We start from the raw sequence: 15,875 nt of genomic DNA, 5'->3' as shown, positions 1-15,875 counted from the left end.
CAAATATAGCAGTTATTTTTCCAGTTAAAACTAAGAAAGTGAAGTGAAGGAAAATTAATTTTCTGTTCCCAACAAAGGTTATTTTTATCTTTTTCAGTAGTTTTAATTTAAGGACCTATTAGGATTAGCATAGCTAAATAAAGTAGGTTGTGTGTTGGTAGAAAATACGAGTGCAGAAACTAAACAGTGACGTGTGTGTAGCCTGCGTGTGGATATTCAGTATCCTAAATTTTCTACTCACGTGTTTAGTTTTTTTTTGTTGGTGGAGTTAAAAGATTCTTTTCTATGTTGTAATTTTACCAGAATCTGTGATATTTGCAAATCTAGGACAAGTGCTGGGCTTCAGTCCATTGTGTGTTCGGTTTCACATCATCCCACACACCACTGTGTTGCAGGGGTAGGCCGTTAGGGTAAGACTGGTCTACTGTGTACTCCCATGTAAGAGATCATAAATGTCAACTATCCTTTTAGTTAGTTGCTTACTTTTCATTTTATGATGATTACTAAAGTAAATTAAATGTAGTGCTCATCTTTCTTTGAAATGTACTCTGAGTTTATCTGTATTTCTAATGCAAATGTAATGAGTTATAAATCAGAAAGCATTAAACCCAGCCAAAGCCTGTACAACAAGCCCACCTAACATTCATTGTTTTTCCCAGAGCCGACTTTTTTGAAGATGAGGCAGTTGAACAGGTTTTGCAGTATAACCCTTGGTGGACTGATACGTATTCAAAGATGATGGCCTTTATGGGAAAGAGTCAGGAGCAAGAAAATCATGCTGCTTTAGGTAAGAAACTAAAAAAAAATAGGCTAATTTTTTTTTTTTTTTTACGTCCTCATAGAGTGAGTAGGTATTTTTTTGGTTTGCTACTTTTGGAAATGGGGTCTTCAACCTGGGTTGGAAAATGCCACTCAACATTAGACTTATTTGTCTAAATTGTTCTGGAGTATGTTTTACTTCTGAATCATTGGAGTCCTTTTAAAATATGTATTTAGTAAATTTAGGAGCATTAGCACATAGGACATTTGTAGTTGTTGAGGAAGCAGCTTGAGAGATCTGAACATTCCCTTGTGGGAAGGCATGTGAGTGTTAGAATGGTGGGAGAAGACCCAGTTTTTATTCCCTTTGTCTGTTGAATGAATTTGATATGTCCTCCCAGTTTTTTTCTAAATGGATTCATGTAGAAGTTGTAATAGTTATCCTTATACCTGCATCAGGTGGACCAGTTTTTACCAATGACAGCTGAACTGGGGTTGGGAGTGGGGTCATGAATCACAGGAGATGGCTATGCCATATTTAACATTAAGCAAACATTATCCACAGTGTCCTTTCTTAGGTGATCAATTTATTACTGCCTTCTCTAGTGGGAAGTTGGTATATTAAGTGTAAATTAGAATTGTAACAGTTTCAGATAGATCAAGAGTAGAAGGCCCATGTTTCCTGTCATACTGATTTGGCTTTATTTGTATATTAAAAATAAAATTTCAGTGTTTAAATTAAAGGAATACACACACACTCACATATATATCATATATGTATACACATTAAATAGAATATAGAATCTCCCACTTAAAATTCCTCTTCTGAAAGTATCACTGTTAATGTTTAATCATCATCCAAGGATATTTTTTTCCATTGATTTTTAGAGAGAGTGGAAGGGAGAGGGAGAGACACAGAGAGAGAAACATCGATGTGATAGAGAGAGACATAGATTGGTTGCCTCCCGCCCAAGCCCTGACCCAGGCCAGGGATTGAGCCTGCAATTGAGGTACGTGCCCTTGACCAAAATAAAACCCTAGACCTTTCAGTCCACGGGCCAACGCTCCAACACTGAGCCAGGCTATATTTTTAATGGATATGTCCACATCTAAATATTTACTTTAAGAAATTTATATATATAGAATCATATTCTCTTCTTACCTTACTTTTCTCAAGTTTGTGGTATATGTTGTATATCTTTTAAATTAGCACAATTGTAGCTGGTACTTTTCATCTCTCTCCAGTATTCTGTTGTATATTTGTATCATGATTGGTAGATATTTGTGCTGTTGACTACTGATGGAACTTTGGGTTGTTTACAGTTTTCTGGAGTTGTCTTCTTTGATTACTAAACCCAGAGTAAGCTATAAGGTCTCTATTGCATGTCTTAATTTGATTTTCTGCTTAGAAAAGCAATAGCCCATTATATGTCCTATGTCCTATATTTAGTGTCTAACTTTATGCCTGTTACAAAATAGGTACTCAGTAAATAGTTATAGAAAAAGTAAATATTGCAGAAATCGTTTTTTTGTAGTTAGGTTTTGTTAGAGTTTAGATGATTTCTACCGGATTGAAAAATTGCTACTCTAATCTTTTAGAATTGACTCTGCTGCATAAATAAACTCATTTTAAAATAATGATTTTTGTTACATTGTTTTCAGTAAATTCTTGGATTTATATTTGAATTTAAGCACAATATAGATAGTAACTGTATATGCCATGTAGATCTGATCAGAAAATTTGCTCAAACTTAAGGATATCTACTGGTTTGAATCAGTTTCCCCAGTTTTAGCACAGTGTTTTAATGAGGTGGTGGTTGTGTAGTTATGTTTTCCGTTCACAAGGGTGAGCTAGTTGCTCTAAAAATCAAGAGAAGGCATTATTGCCATTGATTTAAATTCTAATTTGCTCTACTTTGATCATTGGTGACTGGTTCTGAGTTAGTTCTCTATGTATAATTTTAACAGATTAAGCCAGGCTGTGTATTTAACTACTGCCCTCTTGACCCTTCATCTTCATCTGACCCAGAGCATATATCCAGTCTGATGCTTCAAGAAAAAGCATAATCTGCTAAACTAGTGTGGTGATTCATTCTAAAAATTACCTTTAAAGATAGCAGGAGCTTCTGATCTAAGTTAGAACAACTTGAGTGCTGTGTTGTATAGAAAATGCCTCTTTTAAATGTGTCAAGTATAGGATTAAGGATTGAATATAAGCTAAATACAGGGCTTGAGGTTTAACGCCTTGGTCCACGACAGGCTGGCAGTGTGATCTTACTGTGGAAATCCTATAGCTACCACATAAGAGTTGTCATGAGGATTGAATAAGATGATGTGTTTAACATCCTTGCTATATTGTAGTAGTTAGAAATTATTATTACTATTATTATTAAGTCAAATCTTTGTTGTTGAAGGTATTACATATGTCCCATTTTTCCCCCCATTGACCCCTTCTAGCCCGCCCCTGCCCCAAGCCTTCCCCACCCTGTTGTCTGTGTCCATGGGTTATGCATCTCCATACAAGTTCTTTGGTTGATGTCTTCCCACCGACCCACCCAACCCTCCATTACCTCTGAGATTACACAGTCTGTTCTATGTCTCTGGATCTACTTTGATCATCAGTTTATTTTGTTCTTTAAATTCCACATATGAGTGAGATCATATGATACTTGTCTTTCTCTGACTGGCTTATTTCACTTAGCATAATACTATCCAGGCCCCTCCATGCTGTCTCAGATGGTAAGAGATCCTTCTTTTTTACTGCTGCATAGTATTCCATGGTGTAAATGTACCACAGTTTTTTTTTTTTATCCACTCATCTACTGATGGGCACTTGGGCTGTTTCCAGATCTTAGCTATTGTAAATTGTGCTGCTGTGAACATAGGGATGCATATATTATTTCTGATGGTTTTTCAGATTTCTTAGGATATATTCCTAGAAGTGGGATCACTGGGTCAAATAGCAGATCCATATTTAATTTTTTGAGGGAACTCCATACTGTTCTCCACAGTGGCTGCACCAGTCTGCATTCCCACCAGCAGTGCACTAGGGTTCCCTTTTCTCCACATCCTCGCCAGCACTTGTCATTTGTTGATTTGTTGATGATAGCCATTCTGGCAGGTGTGAGGTGATACCTCATTGCCGTTTTAATTTGCATCTCTCTGGTGATTAGTGAGTTTGAGCATTTTTTCATATGTCTCTTGGCCTTCTGTATGTAGGCCTTGGAGAAGTATCTATTTAGGTCCTTTGCCCATTTTTTAATTGGATTGTTTGTCTTCCTTCTGTTAAGTTGTGTGAGTTCCTTATATATTTTGGATATTAGTCCTTTATCATTGCTCCCTGGCGCCACGGTCCCACCCAGCGCCATCACCTACAGATGTACCATTGCCAAATATGTTCTCCCATGCAGTAGGCTCCCTTTTCATTTTGATGCTGGTTTCTTTTGCTGTGAAGAAGCTTTTTATTTTGATGTAGTTCCATTTGTTTATTTTCTCCTTAATTTCCTTTGCCCTAGGACTGTGGTCGGCAAACTGCGACTCGCGAGCCACATGCGGCTCTTTGGCCCCTTGAGTGTGGCTCTTCCACAAAATACCACAGCCTGGGCGAGTCTGTTTTGAAGTGGCGTTAGAAGTTTAAGTTTAAAAAATTTGGCTCTCAAAAGAAATTTCAGTCGTTGTACTGTTGATATTTAGCTCTGTTGACTAATGAGTTTGCCGACCACTGCTCTAGGAGATGTATCTGTAAACATCTTGCTACGAGAGATGTCGGAGATTTTGCTGCCTATGGTTTCTTCTAGGATTTTTATGGTTTCACAATTTACATTAAAGTCTTTTATCCATTTTGAGTTTATTCTTGTGTATGGTGTAAGTTGGTGATCTAGTTTCATTTTTTTTGCATGTACCCTATTTTCCCAACACATTTTATTGAGGGGACTCTCTTGACTTCACTGTATGCTCTTGCCTCCTTGTCAAATATTAATTGAGCATAATGTCTTAGGTCGATCTCAGGGGTCTTTGTTCTGTTCCATTGATTTATATGCCTGTTCTTGTGCCAGTACCAGGCTGTTTTGATTACAGTGGCTTTGTAGTATAACTTGAAATCTGGTATTGTGAGCTTGGAGTGTTGCTTCCTCTCGGATTTTTTGGGAATAGTTTGAGGGGTGTAGGTGACAATTGTTCTTTAAATGTTTGTTAAAACTCTCCTGTGAAGCTGTCTGGACCAGAGTTTTTGTTTGCTGGGAGTATTTTTATTACTGCTTCTATTTCATCTTTTGTTATTGGCCTATTCGTTTCCTGATTCTTCCCAATTCAGTTTTGAGAGACGGTATTTTTCTATGAATTTGTCCATTTCATCCACATTGCCCAGCTTATTGGCATACTAGGGGCCCCATGTACGAATGCGTGCACCTTGAAAGGAACTATGGGCCATGAAGCTGTGGTGGGCACAGGGGCAGGTCTCAGCCCACCCTCTGCCTGCCCCCTCCTACCACAGCCCCTGGTTCCCTGTCTGCCTGCAGCCCCACCACCGCTGCTCCCAGGTGCTGATGGCTCTGGCCCCGCTCGCACCTGCTGACGGCGCGGAGCCATCGGGGCTGGCACCAGCAGCGGGTGCAAGCAGGGCCTGTGCTGTCAGCGGGTGAGAGCAGCAGCTGCTGCCCGATCACCCCTCAGGAACGGGGAGGTGGAGAAGCCCTCAGGGGTGATTGGGGCCAGCAGCTGCTCCTCGCACCCATTGATGGCGTGGAGCGATTGGGGCTGGCACCACGTGCCGGCAGTGGGTGCAAGTAGTGCTTCCGGCAGTGGCTGCAGGTGTGATCGGGGCCAGAGCCAGTAGCGGGTGTGAGCAGGGCTGTCACCAGCAGCAGGTACGAGAGGCGGCTGCCAGACCCAGTCGCCCCTCAGGAGCAGGGGGAGGTGAAGAAGCCCTGAGGGGCAATTGGAGCTGACAGCCGACTCGCACTCACTGATGATGCCGAGTGATCAAGGCCGGCGCCGGGGGCTGGCAATTGGTGCAAGTGGAGGCTCTGGCACCGGCAGCGGGTGCGAGTGAGCCGTTGGCAGCAGCAGGTGTGAGCGCTGGGTGGGACCGTGGCGCGCAGGAGCAAAGAATTTTCAGTAACTTCCAGAGGCTCGCCCCGATGTCAGCCACCAGCGCTCTGCCTTTGTCTGGTGCCCCCACTCACCTGCTCCACCATCCCGCCGTGGCCAGTATCCTCCATGTTCCCTGCTCCGCCGCCTGCTGTCGGCGCACATCATAGTGACTGGTTGTTCGGTTGTTCCTCCTTTTGATCTATTTGCATATTAGGGTTTTATATATATAGACTAGAGGCCCGGTGCATGAAAATTCATGCACTGGAGGGGAGGTCCCTCAGCCTGTACTGCCCCCTCTCACAGTCTGGGAGCCCTCAGGGGCGATCAGGGGAAGGCGACACCCCATCACACCTCTGCTGCTGCCACTGCCGACAGCGCAAGCCTCGGCTGGCCCTGGTTACCTGACCCTCGGGCAGCCCTGGGCGGCTGGGCGGCTGCCTCTGAGGCTTGCCTGGGCCTTGGGCTGGCCCTGGGCAGCTGGAGGGCTGAGTGGATTGGGGGACTCTGGAGGCAGGCGTGCAGAGTGGCTGGACCCGCCTGGGGGTGGGCCCGGCCGTGTCACGCCTGCTGCTCCGGCGTAGTTGAGGGGACTGGGTGCTGCCCTCTTGTGGCTGTGGGCGCCGCCATCTTTGTGAGGGTGTGATGGTCAATTAGCATATTCCCTCTTTCTTAGATAGGGTAGTTGTTCATAGTGTTTTCTTACAACCCTCTGTGTTTGTTTGGTGTCAGTTGTTACTTCACTGCTTTTATTTTATTATTTGGCTCCTCTCTCTTTGTTTCCTATGAGTCTAGATCAGTGGTCGGCAAACTCATTAGTCAACAGAGCCAAATATCAACAGTACAACGATTGAAATTTCTTTTGAGAGCCAAAATTTTTCAACTTAAACTTCTAACGCCACTTCTTCAAAATAGATTTGCCCAGGCCGTGGTATTTTGTGGAAGAGCCACAATCAAGGGCCAAAGAGCTGCATGTGGCTCATGAGCCGCAGTTTGCCAACCATGGGTCTAGATAACAGTTCATCTATCTTGTTTATCTTTTCAAAGAACCAGCTGTTGGTTTCATTGATTTTTTAAATCTCTGTGTCATTTATTTCTGCTATAATCTTTATTATTTCCTTCCTTCTCCTTATTCTGGGCTTCTCTTGATTTTTTAAAAAATATATTTTTATTGATTTCAGAGAGGGAGAGAGATGGAAACATCCTTGATGAGAGAGAATCATGGATTGGCTGCCTCCTGCAAGTCCCCCACTGGGTATTGAGCCCACAACCCGGGCATGTGTCCCTGACCAGAATCGAACCTGGGTTCTTTCAGTTTGCAGGCTGACGCTCTATCCACTGAGCCAAACCGGCTAGGGCTTGTTGTTCTCTTTTTAATTCTTTTAAAGTGTAGGGTTAAATATTTTATTATTGATTTTTGTTGTTTTTTGAGGTAGGCCTATAGTGCCATGAACTTCCCTCTCAGGACTGCTTTTGCTATGTCCCAGAGATTTTGGATTATTGTGCATTTACATTTGTTTCCAGGAAGTTTTTTCCTGAATCTCATTGATATCCCATTCTTTAATAATATGCTATGTAGCCTCCATATGTTTTAATGTTTGAGTGCTTTTACTGTAGTTGATTTTTAATTTCTTGCTATTGTTATCTGAGAAGATGTTTGATATGGTTTCAATCTTTTTGAACTTGTAGAGACTTGTTTTGTGTCCTAACTTGTTTTGAGAATGACCCATGTGCACTGAGAAGATTGTATATTCTGCCTCTTTAAGGTGAAATGTTCTATAAATGTCAATGAAATCCATCTGATCCAGTGTGTTATTTAGAGTCTCTGTTTCCTTGTTAATTTTTTGTCTGGAAGATCTATCCCGTGAAGTCAGTGGAGTGTTAAAGTTTTCTTCTATGACTATATTATTGCCAATGTCTCCTTAAAGTCCTCCAGAAGTTTTTTATATATATTTAGGTGCTCCTATTTTGGGTGTTTATATGTTTACCAGAGTTATATCCTCTTTAAGGATTGATCACGTTAGTAGTTCTCTTTATTGTCTCTTGTGATGGCCTTTATTTGGAAATCTTTTGTGTCAGATATGAGTCTTGCCATCTCAGCTTTTATTTCATTTCAATTTTTATGGAAAAAATTTTCCATCCCTTCAGTCTCATCCTGTGTGAGTCTTTTATTCTGAGGTGGGTCTCCTGAGATGGCATATAATTGGATTATGTGTTTGTATCCAATTCAGTTGCCCTGTGTCTTTTGATGGGGATATTTCATCAATGACATTTACTGTTATTATTGAAGGTACTTGTTTATTGCCATTTTAATTCTGTATGCCTATGTTTCTCTCTCTCTATTTCTTTTCATTACAGCAGTCCCTTTAGCATTTCTTATAGTACTGGTTTGGTGGTGATAAACTCCGTTAGCCCTTTTTGTCTGGGAAGCTCTTTATTTCACCATCTATTTAGATTGATAGCCCTGCTGGATATAATAATCTTGGTTTCAGATCCTTGCTTTTCATTAACTTGAATACTTCATGCCATTTCCTTCTGGCCTATAACTTTCTGATAAGAAATCAGCTGACAGCCTTATGGGAGCTCCTTTGTAGATAACAAATTGCTTTTTTCTTGCTGCCTTTAAGATTCTTTCTTTGTCTTTATTTTTTGGCATTTTAATTATGGTGTGTCTGGGCATGAGCATATTTTGGTTCTTCTTTCTTGGACTCTCTATGTCTTCTGAACTTGTGTGACTTTTTCCTTTACCAGGTTAGGGAAGTTGGCTGTCATTATTTTTTCATACCCATTCTCTACTCCTTATTCACTTTCTTCTCCTTCTGGCTCACCGATAATGTGAATGTTGTTAAGTTTCATGGTTTCCCACAGCTCCCTTAAGCTGCCCTCCTGTTTTTAAATTATTTTTTCTATTTGGGTTTCTGATTGAGTGATTTTTGTTCTATTCTGTTTTCTAATTCACTGATCTTGGCTTTTTCCAATCTGCTATGTGTTCCTTCCACTGTGTTCTTTATTAGTGCTGTGTCATTCTTCATAGTTACTATGTCTTTTCTCATGCTGTTGGTCATCTTTGCCATTATTATTCTGAACTCTATGTCTGATAAACTTCTTATCTCCATTTCATTTTTCTCTTCTTCCAGGTAATTCTCTTGTTCTTTCACCTGGTGCTTCTCTTTTTGTCTCTCCATTTTGGCTGCCTGCTTGGATTTGTGTCTGTGTATTAAGTAGCTCTACTAGGACTTTGAACCTCTAGTGCAGGACAATGTCAGATGCTATTTGTGACTGGCCCTGAGTCCCCTGTTTGGAGCGATCAGCAATCCACAGCCTGTGGCTCCTCTGCTGGGGCTGGGTGCCTTTGGAAAGGACTAGGATGTGCACCAGGGTCTGCTTTTCCTATCCCTGGGCCCAGAAGGAGGTCAGGCAAAGACTCAAAGCCTCCAGAGACTCTCCTCTGCCTGCAGTCTGCTTGTTCTCAGTCTTGATTAGCCTCAAGCTACCAACCACTGGGTGGGGAGAGGTCTTCCAATAGCATGGGACAACTGCCTTTCCCCCAGTCAAAAACCGCCTGGTCAGCAAAGATCCTCTGGTAAAAGATGTCCACAGGGTGAAGGAAGGACTCAGCACAGGAAACCGGGTGGCTGCCCTCTGAGCTCCAACCCCAGGGTCCCCAAGCCGGGACTCTCCTCACACGGGTGCAGTCAACTCTGCCCTCTCTCTGCTGGAGCCCCAGGTGAGTGGCTGCACACGAAATTTTGTACATTGGCCCTTTAAGAGGGTGCCTGCATTTCCAGCCCTCTCTCCCGGCAGACAGCAGCCCTGCTGCTTTTCACAGCCAGATGTTCTGTGGGCACCTTTCTCAGCTCTGGTGCTCAGCTTGGGGTTTAGAACCCAGACTTCTCAGTGGGAACACCCCACACCTTCAGCCTCTGTCTGTGGGAGCCCAGCTAACCATTTCTCATCTTCGCATTCCTCCTAGTCTCTGTGAGCTCACCTTTCCATCCTTGGTTGTCAGGGTTCTCCAGCTAGTCCTCAGTTGATTTTCCAGAATGGTTTTTCTGTATTTCAGTTGTAGTTCCAGTTTGGTCCTGGGAATGTCAGTGTAGCTTCCACTTACTCTGCCGCCATTTTGGAATCAGTCAGAAATTAGAGTAAAATCAATGGCAGGAGAGCAAGGAATTGAATGGCTCTCTGTGAAATTACAATTTTTGTGCATTTACAAAGCTTTAAAAGGGAGTTCTTTGTTAGTGAGATTTTTCTTTCAATTTTTTTCTGTGTTCAATTATTTGAGGCCCCCTGAATTGGAGTAATACATTGAAATGTGCTAAACCAGAATAAAATATGGGAGAAAAGAAGTAAACCAAGAAATAAACCTTCAAGTTCTCAAGGAGCGTGCTGCTGCTCTAGTTTTCCCTCCTTTTCCTCTCTTCCCTTTGCCTCCAGGCCTCCTTCCTCTTAAGCTCCCTGGTCAGATGTTGCCAGACATATAACAGTGCAAGTGTGAGGGGCCTTTGACTCCTCCTCATCTATATTATGCTATAGTTGTTTTCAGTTTCAGATAAGCCTCTTGCCTCCATTATGATTCTTGTCATTTTCTTCATAGCCCTGAGTTACAGTGCAGGTACTTTCGTTAATCTCTTCAGTTTTGTCATGGTCCTGATCTTTCTCCCCAAAGGCTTGTAATTGCAGGTGTTAAATGCTATGCTTCTGCTGAGCTCCAATTTCATGAGGATGGATTTTCCATGTTTCCCATGTTGTCTTTCACAGACACTTTGCATTTATAGTCAGTGAACTTCCTAGCAGGGACAGCCTTAAGGAAGTAGAGCTGTGAGTCTCAACTGGGAAGTTGTAGCCACTGCAGGGCTAGCCATTTAGACCAGCGGTTTGAATGTAACAGATTTTTTCTGGTCCCCTTGCTGTGTTCCCAGAAAGTGTACAATAATGGATTTGCATTCATCTGAGAGGAGCCAGATCATGGATGATTTAGTTGTTGACCCACAGAAGATAAGGATTTTGGGGTGGGGTATTTAGAAGGGAAGATTTAAAGTAACTAAACTAGAAAATGTTTCACAAGAAGTAAGAAGGTCACTTTGCATTTTTAGGGGAGCCTCTTTGCAGTCATCAAATGTATTGATGGTGTTTTTAAGGCTTGGAGGTGGGCTTGGGCCGTTTGCTTCAATACCAGGACACCAGTTTCTACCCTGAATGAATGGAGCTTTCAGCAGGCTTTTATACGCCTGTAGTTTATTCATAGAAGTATAATTAATTGGAATGTCCTGAACTATATGCACAGTAGCTCTGTAGTGCAGCTAAGTCATACAAGTGCTTCACATATGTTACTCCTGATGGCAATCATCCAAGTCTTGTTGGCGCTGCGTCTGCTGTGCAAACCCCCGCTGTTCCTTTTGGTGATATGATTTACAGCTCTAATAAAAAAGGTCTTGGGTTGCTCAGACTTTTGATTTCTCTAGTGATTTTCTGGTTTGTTGTTGTTATTATTTACCATCCATGGTTTCTTTGCTTGAATTTAAGAATTTAAATGTGTCTATGTATTATTAATGAAGTTCTTAGGCCAAAATGGAACTTGACACACTCAGAAAAGCTCAGACAAGTTTTTTTTTTAATCCTCACCTGAGGATATTTTTTCATTGCTTTTTAGCGAGAATGGGATAGAGAGGGAAAGACAGAGAAATATTGGTGTGAGAGAAACACATCGATGGGTTGCCTCCTGCACGAGCCTTGAGGGCCCGGGCCGGGGAGGAGCCTGCAACTGAGGTATGAGACCTTGACCTGAATTGAACCTGGGATCCTTCGGTCCACAAGTTGACACTCAGTCCACTGAGCCAAACTGGCCAGGACAGAAAAGATATTTTGAGGAAAGGCTAAGGGCTGCCTAGAATGCAGGAATTCAGGAGTACATTCAAGTAGGCTTTTCCTAGTTATAGAGTCATGGAAAGTGACCTGTGATATGTGGAAGTAATTGTGGGTAATGTAACTTCACATCTTTCAGTTCCCAGGTCAACCGTTACAAATCATTAAACATATACAGGTGTGATTATTTGTAACGTGATGAGTTGATGGATCATTTAATGGTTTGGATACACTTACCTTGTGATTCAGAATTATGTGGAAGAAGTCGTTATTGCTCAACTAAGATACAAAGGTTTTCCCTATTGAGGTAGCATCATTGGAAACACCTGGCACTTCCCTACATCAGCTAAACTAATGAACGTCTCCAAAGTTACACCTACAGGAGTAACTGTCTCAAACCTTGCTGAATACTAGGGGTCTTAAAATGCTTTGTCAGGCATACTTTCTTCATGCAATGTGTTTCTTACAATTTCCTTAAGTCAGATTAATGAGCTTCTGTTTAAATTAAGGGGTCTTGATATGAGCCTTTATTTTGTTTTTAAACGTGTCTTAAAGAATGCTTTACCTGACACCTGCAGCATAAAGTTTAAAAATATGCACATTTTTTATGTTGCTTCCCAGCAAATTAAATAAATGCATTCTCAGTCATTTGTCATTTATGGAAGTAATGCTTGTGCAAATACATTTTTTTGTTTTATTTTTTAAACATTTTTGAAAAAAATAATTATAAAATATATTGTAAAACCTTTTTTTGGTGTTGTGTATTTTAATGAGCAAAAGAGTATTGCCTTTTGTGACTTCAGAAAGTGTACTTAAGATTGTTTTCCCCAGGGGGAGGCCGCAAACCTGCTGCAAGGAAGCCTTCAAACCAAAACAAGCCGTGTTAGACTTCAGGCTGCTCCGAGAGGACAGAGTGAGTTTGGAAAACTATGTGTGTGAGTGATCTGTCCTGTTTCTTCCTCTGGCTTTGCTCAGGGGTGAGTGCACAAGGGCAGCCTTTGTTGAGAAGAGACAGGGACTTGGACGCTAGCCAGCAGGAGACAGGTCGTAGGCCATGTTTTACTTATTACACCAGCTAGGAACTGAGCACATCCATGTTGTTAGCTGTTATTCTCTCGAAGACAAAAATGTATTTTACTTGGTTTGTATAGTAATGAGGAACCATTAAAGCTCATGTTTTGTTCGTATTTGAAGATACATACTTCGTGATAGCTTGCCTAAATTGTAGGCATCAAAGTAAACTTAGAAGGACCTACAGTCTCATATTGTAGATATAACATGTTTTTTAATCATTAGCATTTAGGTGTTTTAGTTTATGTGTTTTTCTTATCTATGTACCAACATTTGCAAAGGTCCCTGATATGTAAAATGAAATAGCTTTTCCCTTTTCTATCAATTGTATTCAATAACGGAAATAGGGAAAATATTGTATTTGCAAGTGACAAAAACTGTAAAGAATGTTTTGAAGTAATTTTTAGCAAGAAAAGCAAAAGATCTACTTTGTAAGTTGGTGTTTCCAGTGGAAAAAATCGATTACTGAACAAAGTGCTGGCACAACTAATTCTGGAATCTTAAAGCATATGAAAAAATAACTTTATTTTTTTTTCAATCCAGATGGATTGAAGACTTAAAATTAAAAAAAAAAGTATTTTATTGATTTTTTACAGAGAGGAAGGGAGAGGGATAGAGAGTTAGAAACATCAATCAGCTGCCTCTTGCACACCTCCTACTGGGGATGTGCCCACAAGCAAGGTACATGCCCTTGACCGGAATCGAACCTGGGACCTTTCAGTCCGCAGGCCGATGCTCTCTATCCACTGAGCCAAACCAGTTAGGGCTGAAGATTTAAATTTAAGAAAGAAAACAGTAAATCTTAAAGAAAAGATTTTTATTTCTTCAGGTGTTGGGGAAACCTTATTGAAGGCTACAAATACAGACTCTTGCGGGGTTTTTGTTTTGTTGTTGTTATTTTATTTTTTTATTTTTTTTTAAATAAATCTTTATCGTTCAGATTATTACAATTGTTTCTCCTTTTTTCCCCCATATCTCCCCATCACCTGGTTCCCTCCACCCCATTGTCCTTATCCATAGGTGTATGATTTTTGTCCAGTCTCTTCCCATAACCCCCACACAGACACCCCTTTCCCCCTGGGAATTATCAATCCACTCCCATTCTATGCCTCTGATTCTATTATGTTCACCAGTTTATTCTGTTCCTTAGATTTTGAATTCACTTGATTTTTAGAATCACTTGTTGATAGATATGTATTTGTTGTTCATAATTTTTATCTTTACTTTTTTCTTCTTTTTCCTCTTTTTAAAGAATACCTTTCAGCATTCCATATAATACTGGTTTGGTGGTGATGAACTCCTTTAGCTTTTTCTTATCTGTGAAGCTCTTTATCTGCCCTTCAATTCTGAATGATAACTTTGCTGGGTAGAGTAGTCTTGGTTGTAGGTTCTTGCTATTCATCACTTTGAATATTTCTTGCCATTCCCGTCTGGCCTGCATAGTTTCTGTTGAGAAATCAGCTGACAGTCGTATGGGTGCTCCCTTGTAGGTAACTAACTGTTTTTCTCTTGCTGCTTGTAAGATTCTCTCTTTGTCTTTTGCCCTTGGCATTTTAATTATGATGTGTCTTGGTGTGGTCCTCTTTGGATTCCTCTTGCATGGTGTTCTGTGCGCTTCCTGAACCTGCAAGTCCATTTCTTTCACCAGGTGGGGGAAATTTTCTGTCATTATTTCTTCAAATAGGTTTTCAGTATCTTGCTCTCTCTCTTCTGGCACCCCAAAAATTCGGATATTGGTACGCTTAAAGCCATCCCGGAGGCTCCTTATGCTATCCTCACACTTTTGGATTCTTCTTTCTTTCCGCCTCTCTGGTTGGGTGTTTTTTTCTTCCTCATATTCCAGATCTTTGGTTTGACTCTTCGGGTGCGGTGGTCTACTCTGTATATTCTTTATTTCAGACAGTGTATGCATAATTTCTGACTGGTCCTTTTCCATTTTTTTGGTATTCTCATTTAGGTCCTTGAAGGTCTCTTCAAGTTTATCAGTGGTTTTTAGAAGATTCTTGAGTAACCTTATAAATATGGTTCTGAACACTGTGTCGTCCATTAGTTGGCTTTCATCTATCTCTCCTACTTGTGACATACTTCGATGTCTCCACATTTTGCTGCCTCCCTGTGTTGATGGAGTGGCTTTGTGTGGTCGGTGACCTATAGGGGCCAGTAGCTCAGCTTCTCCAATCACCCTAGGTGGTCGCCCTTTGTGGGCTGAGTGGAAAGTCTTGGTGTAGTTAAAAGCCCTGATTGCTGTTGGTACACTGGGAGGAATTGACCTCCGGTCCAATTGGTTGTGAGGGCTTGCTTTGTCTATAACGGAAGAATTGCTGTGCTGGAGACACAGTAGGGCTTTGGTGCTCACTGAGTCTGCCTCTTGAATGTGTCCCTTATGAGAGTGGTTGAAATCTGGTGTCGTCCACACCGACAGAAAAGTCACTCTCACTCTCCGACCGATGGCCGAGAGTCCCGTAGGCGTCTGGGTCCCCCGCGTGTCCCCAGAAACTGGAGTTCAAAGTGTTTGGGATTGTTGGTATCACTGGCGGGAATTGATCTCCAAGCCAGTTGGCTGTGAGGATCCGCAGTGTCTCCGCTGGGAGAGCTTCTGTGATCAGCTTGGATGGGGCGGAGTCTCAGGGTGGCGCAGACCAACTTTGGTTTCCCGTCTGCTCCGCCCTTAGAGGGGCGGTTTCTCCGTGCCCGAATTAATGGCTGCGCGCCTCTGAGAGAAGGCAGCTTTCGAGCCTCTCCCGCTGCCTAACAGACCAGTTTCTCCCCAGCTGGGGCTGGGTTTCAGGGCAGACCGGAGGTTTTGTTTTACTCCCGAATGAGAAATCCAGTCACTGGGAGGGCTGTGCTCAGCTTGGATGCGGTGGAGTCGCAGAATGGCGCAGACAAACTTGGTTTCCGTCTGCGCCGCCCTAAGAGGGCAGGTTTCTCCGTGCCCTAATCATGGCTGTGTGCCTCTGAGAGAAGACAGCTTTCGAGCCTCGTCCGCTGCCAAACAGACCAGTTTCTCCCCGACCGGAGCTGGATTTCAGTGCAGACCGGAGGTTCTGTTTTTCTCCCAAACGAGAAAGCTAACCACGCAGCGTCTGCTG

General features: G+C 42.0%; 1 protein-coding gene across 2 annotated transcripts in view; it reads left to right on the top strand.

The window, feature by feature from the left end:
* SHQ1 (SHQ1, H/ACA ribonucleoprotein assembly factor) overlaps positions 1–15,875 on the top strand; it is a 318,538-nt gene that overhangs the window by 68,031 nt on the left and 234,632 nt on the right. For both annotated transcript variants that reach the window (XM_079795697.1, XM_079795698.1), the window contains exon 6: positions 660–787. In XM_079795697.1, the coding sequence (XP_079651823.1) occupies positions 660–787 (128 nt within the window). The remainder of the gene's footprint in view (positions 1–659; positions 788–15,875) is intronic.

The sequence above is a fragment of the Cnephaeus nilssonii genome (assembly GCF_951640355.1).
Source record: "Cnephaeus nilssonii genome assembly, chromosome: 17".
Taxonomy (NCBI): Eukaryota; Metazoa; Chordata; class Mammalia; order Chiroptera; family Vespertilionidae; genus Cnephaeus; species Cnephaeus nilssonii.
This window is presented reverse-complemented; position numbering and strand designations above follow the sequence as displayed.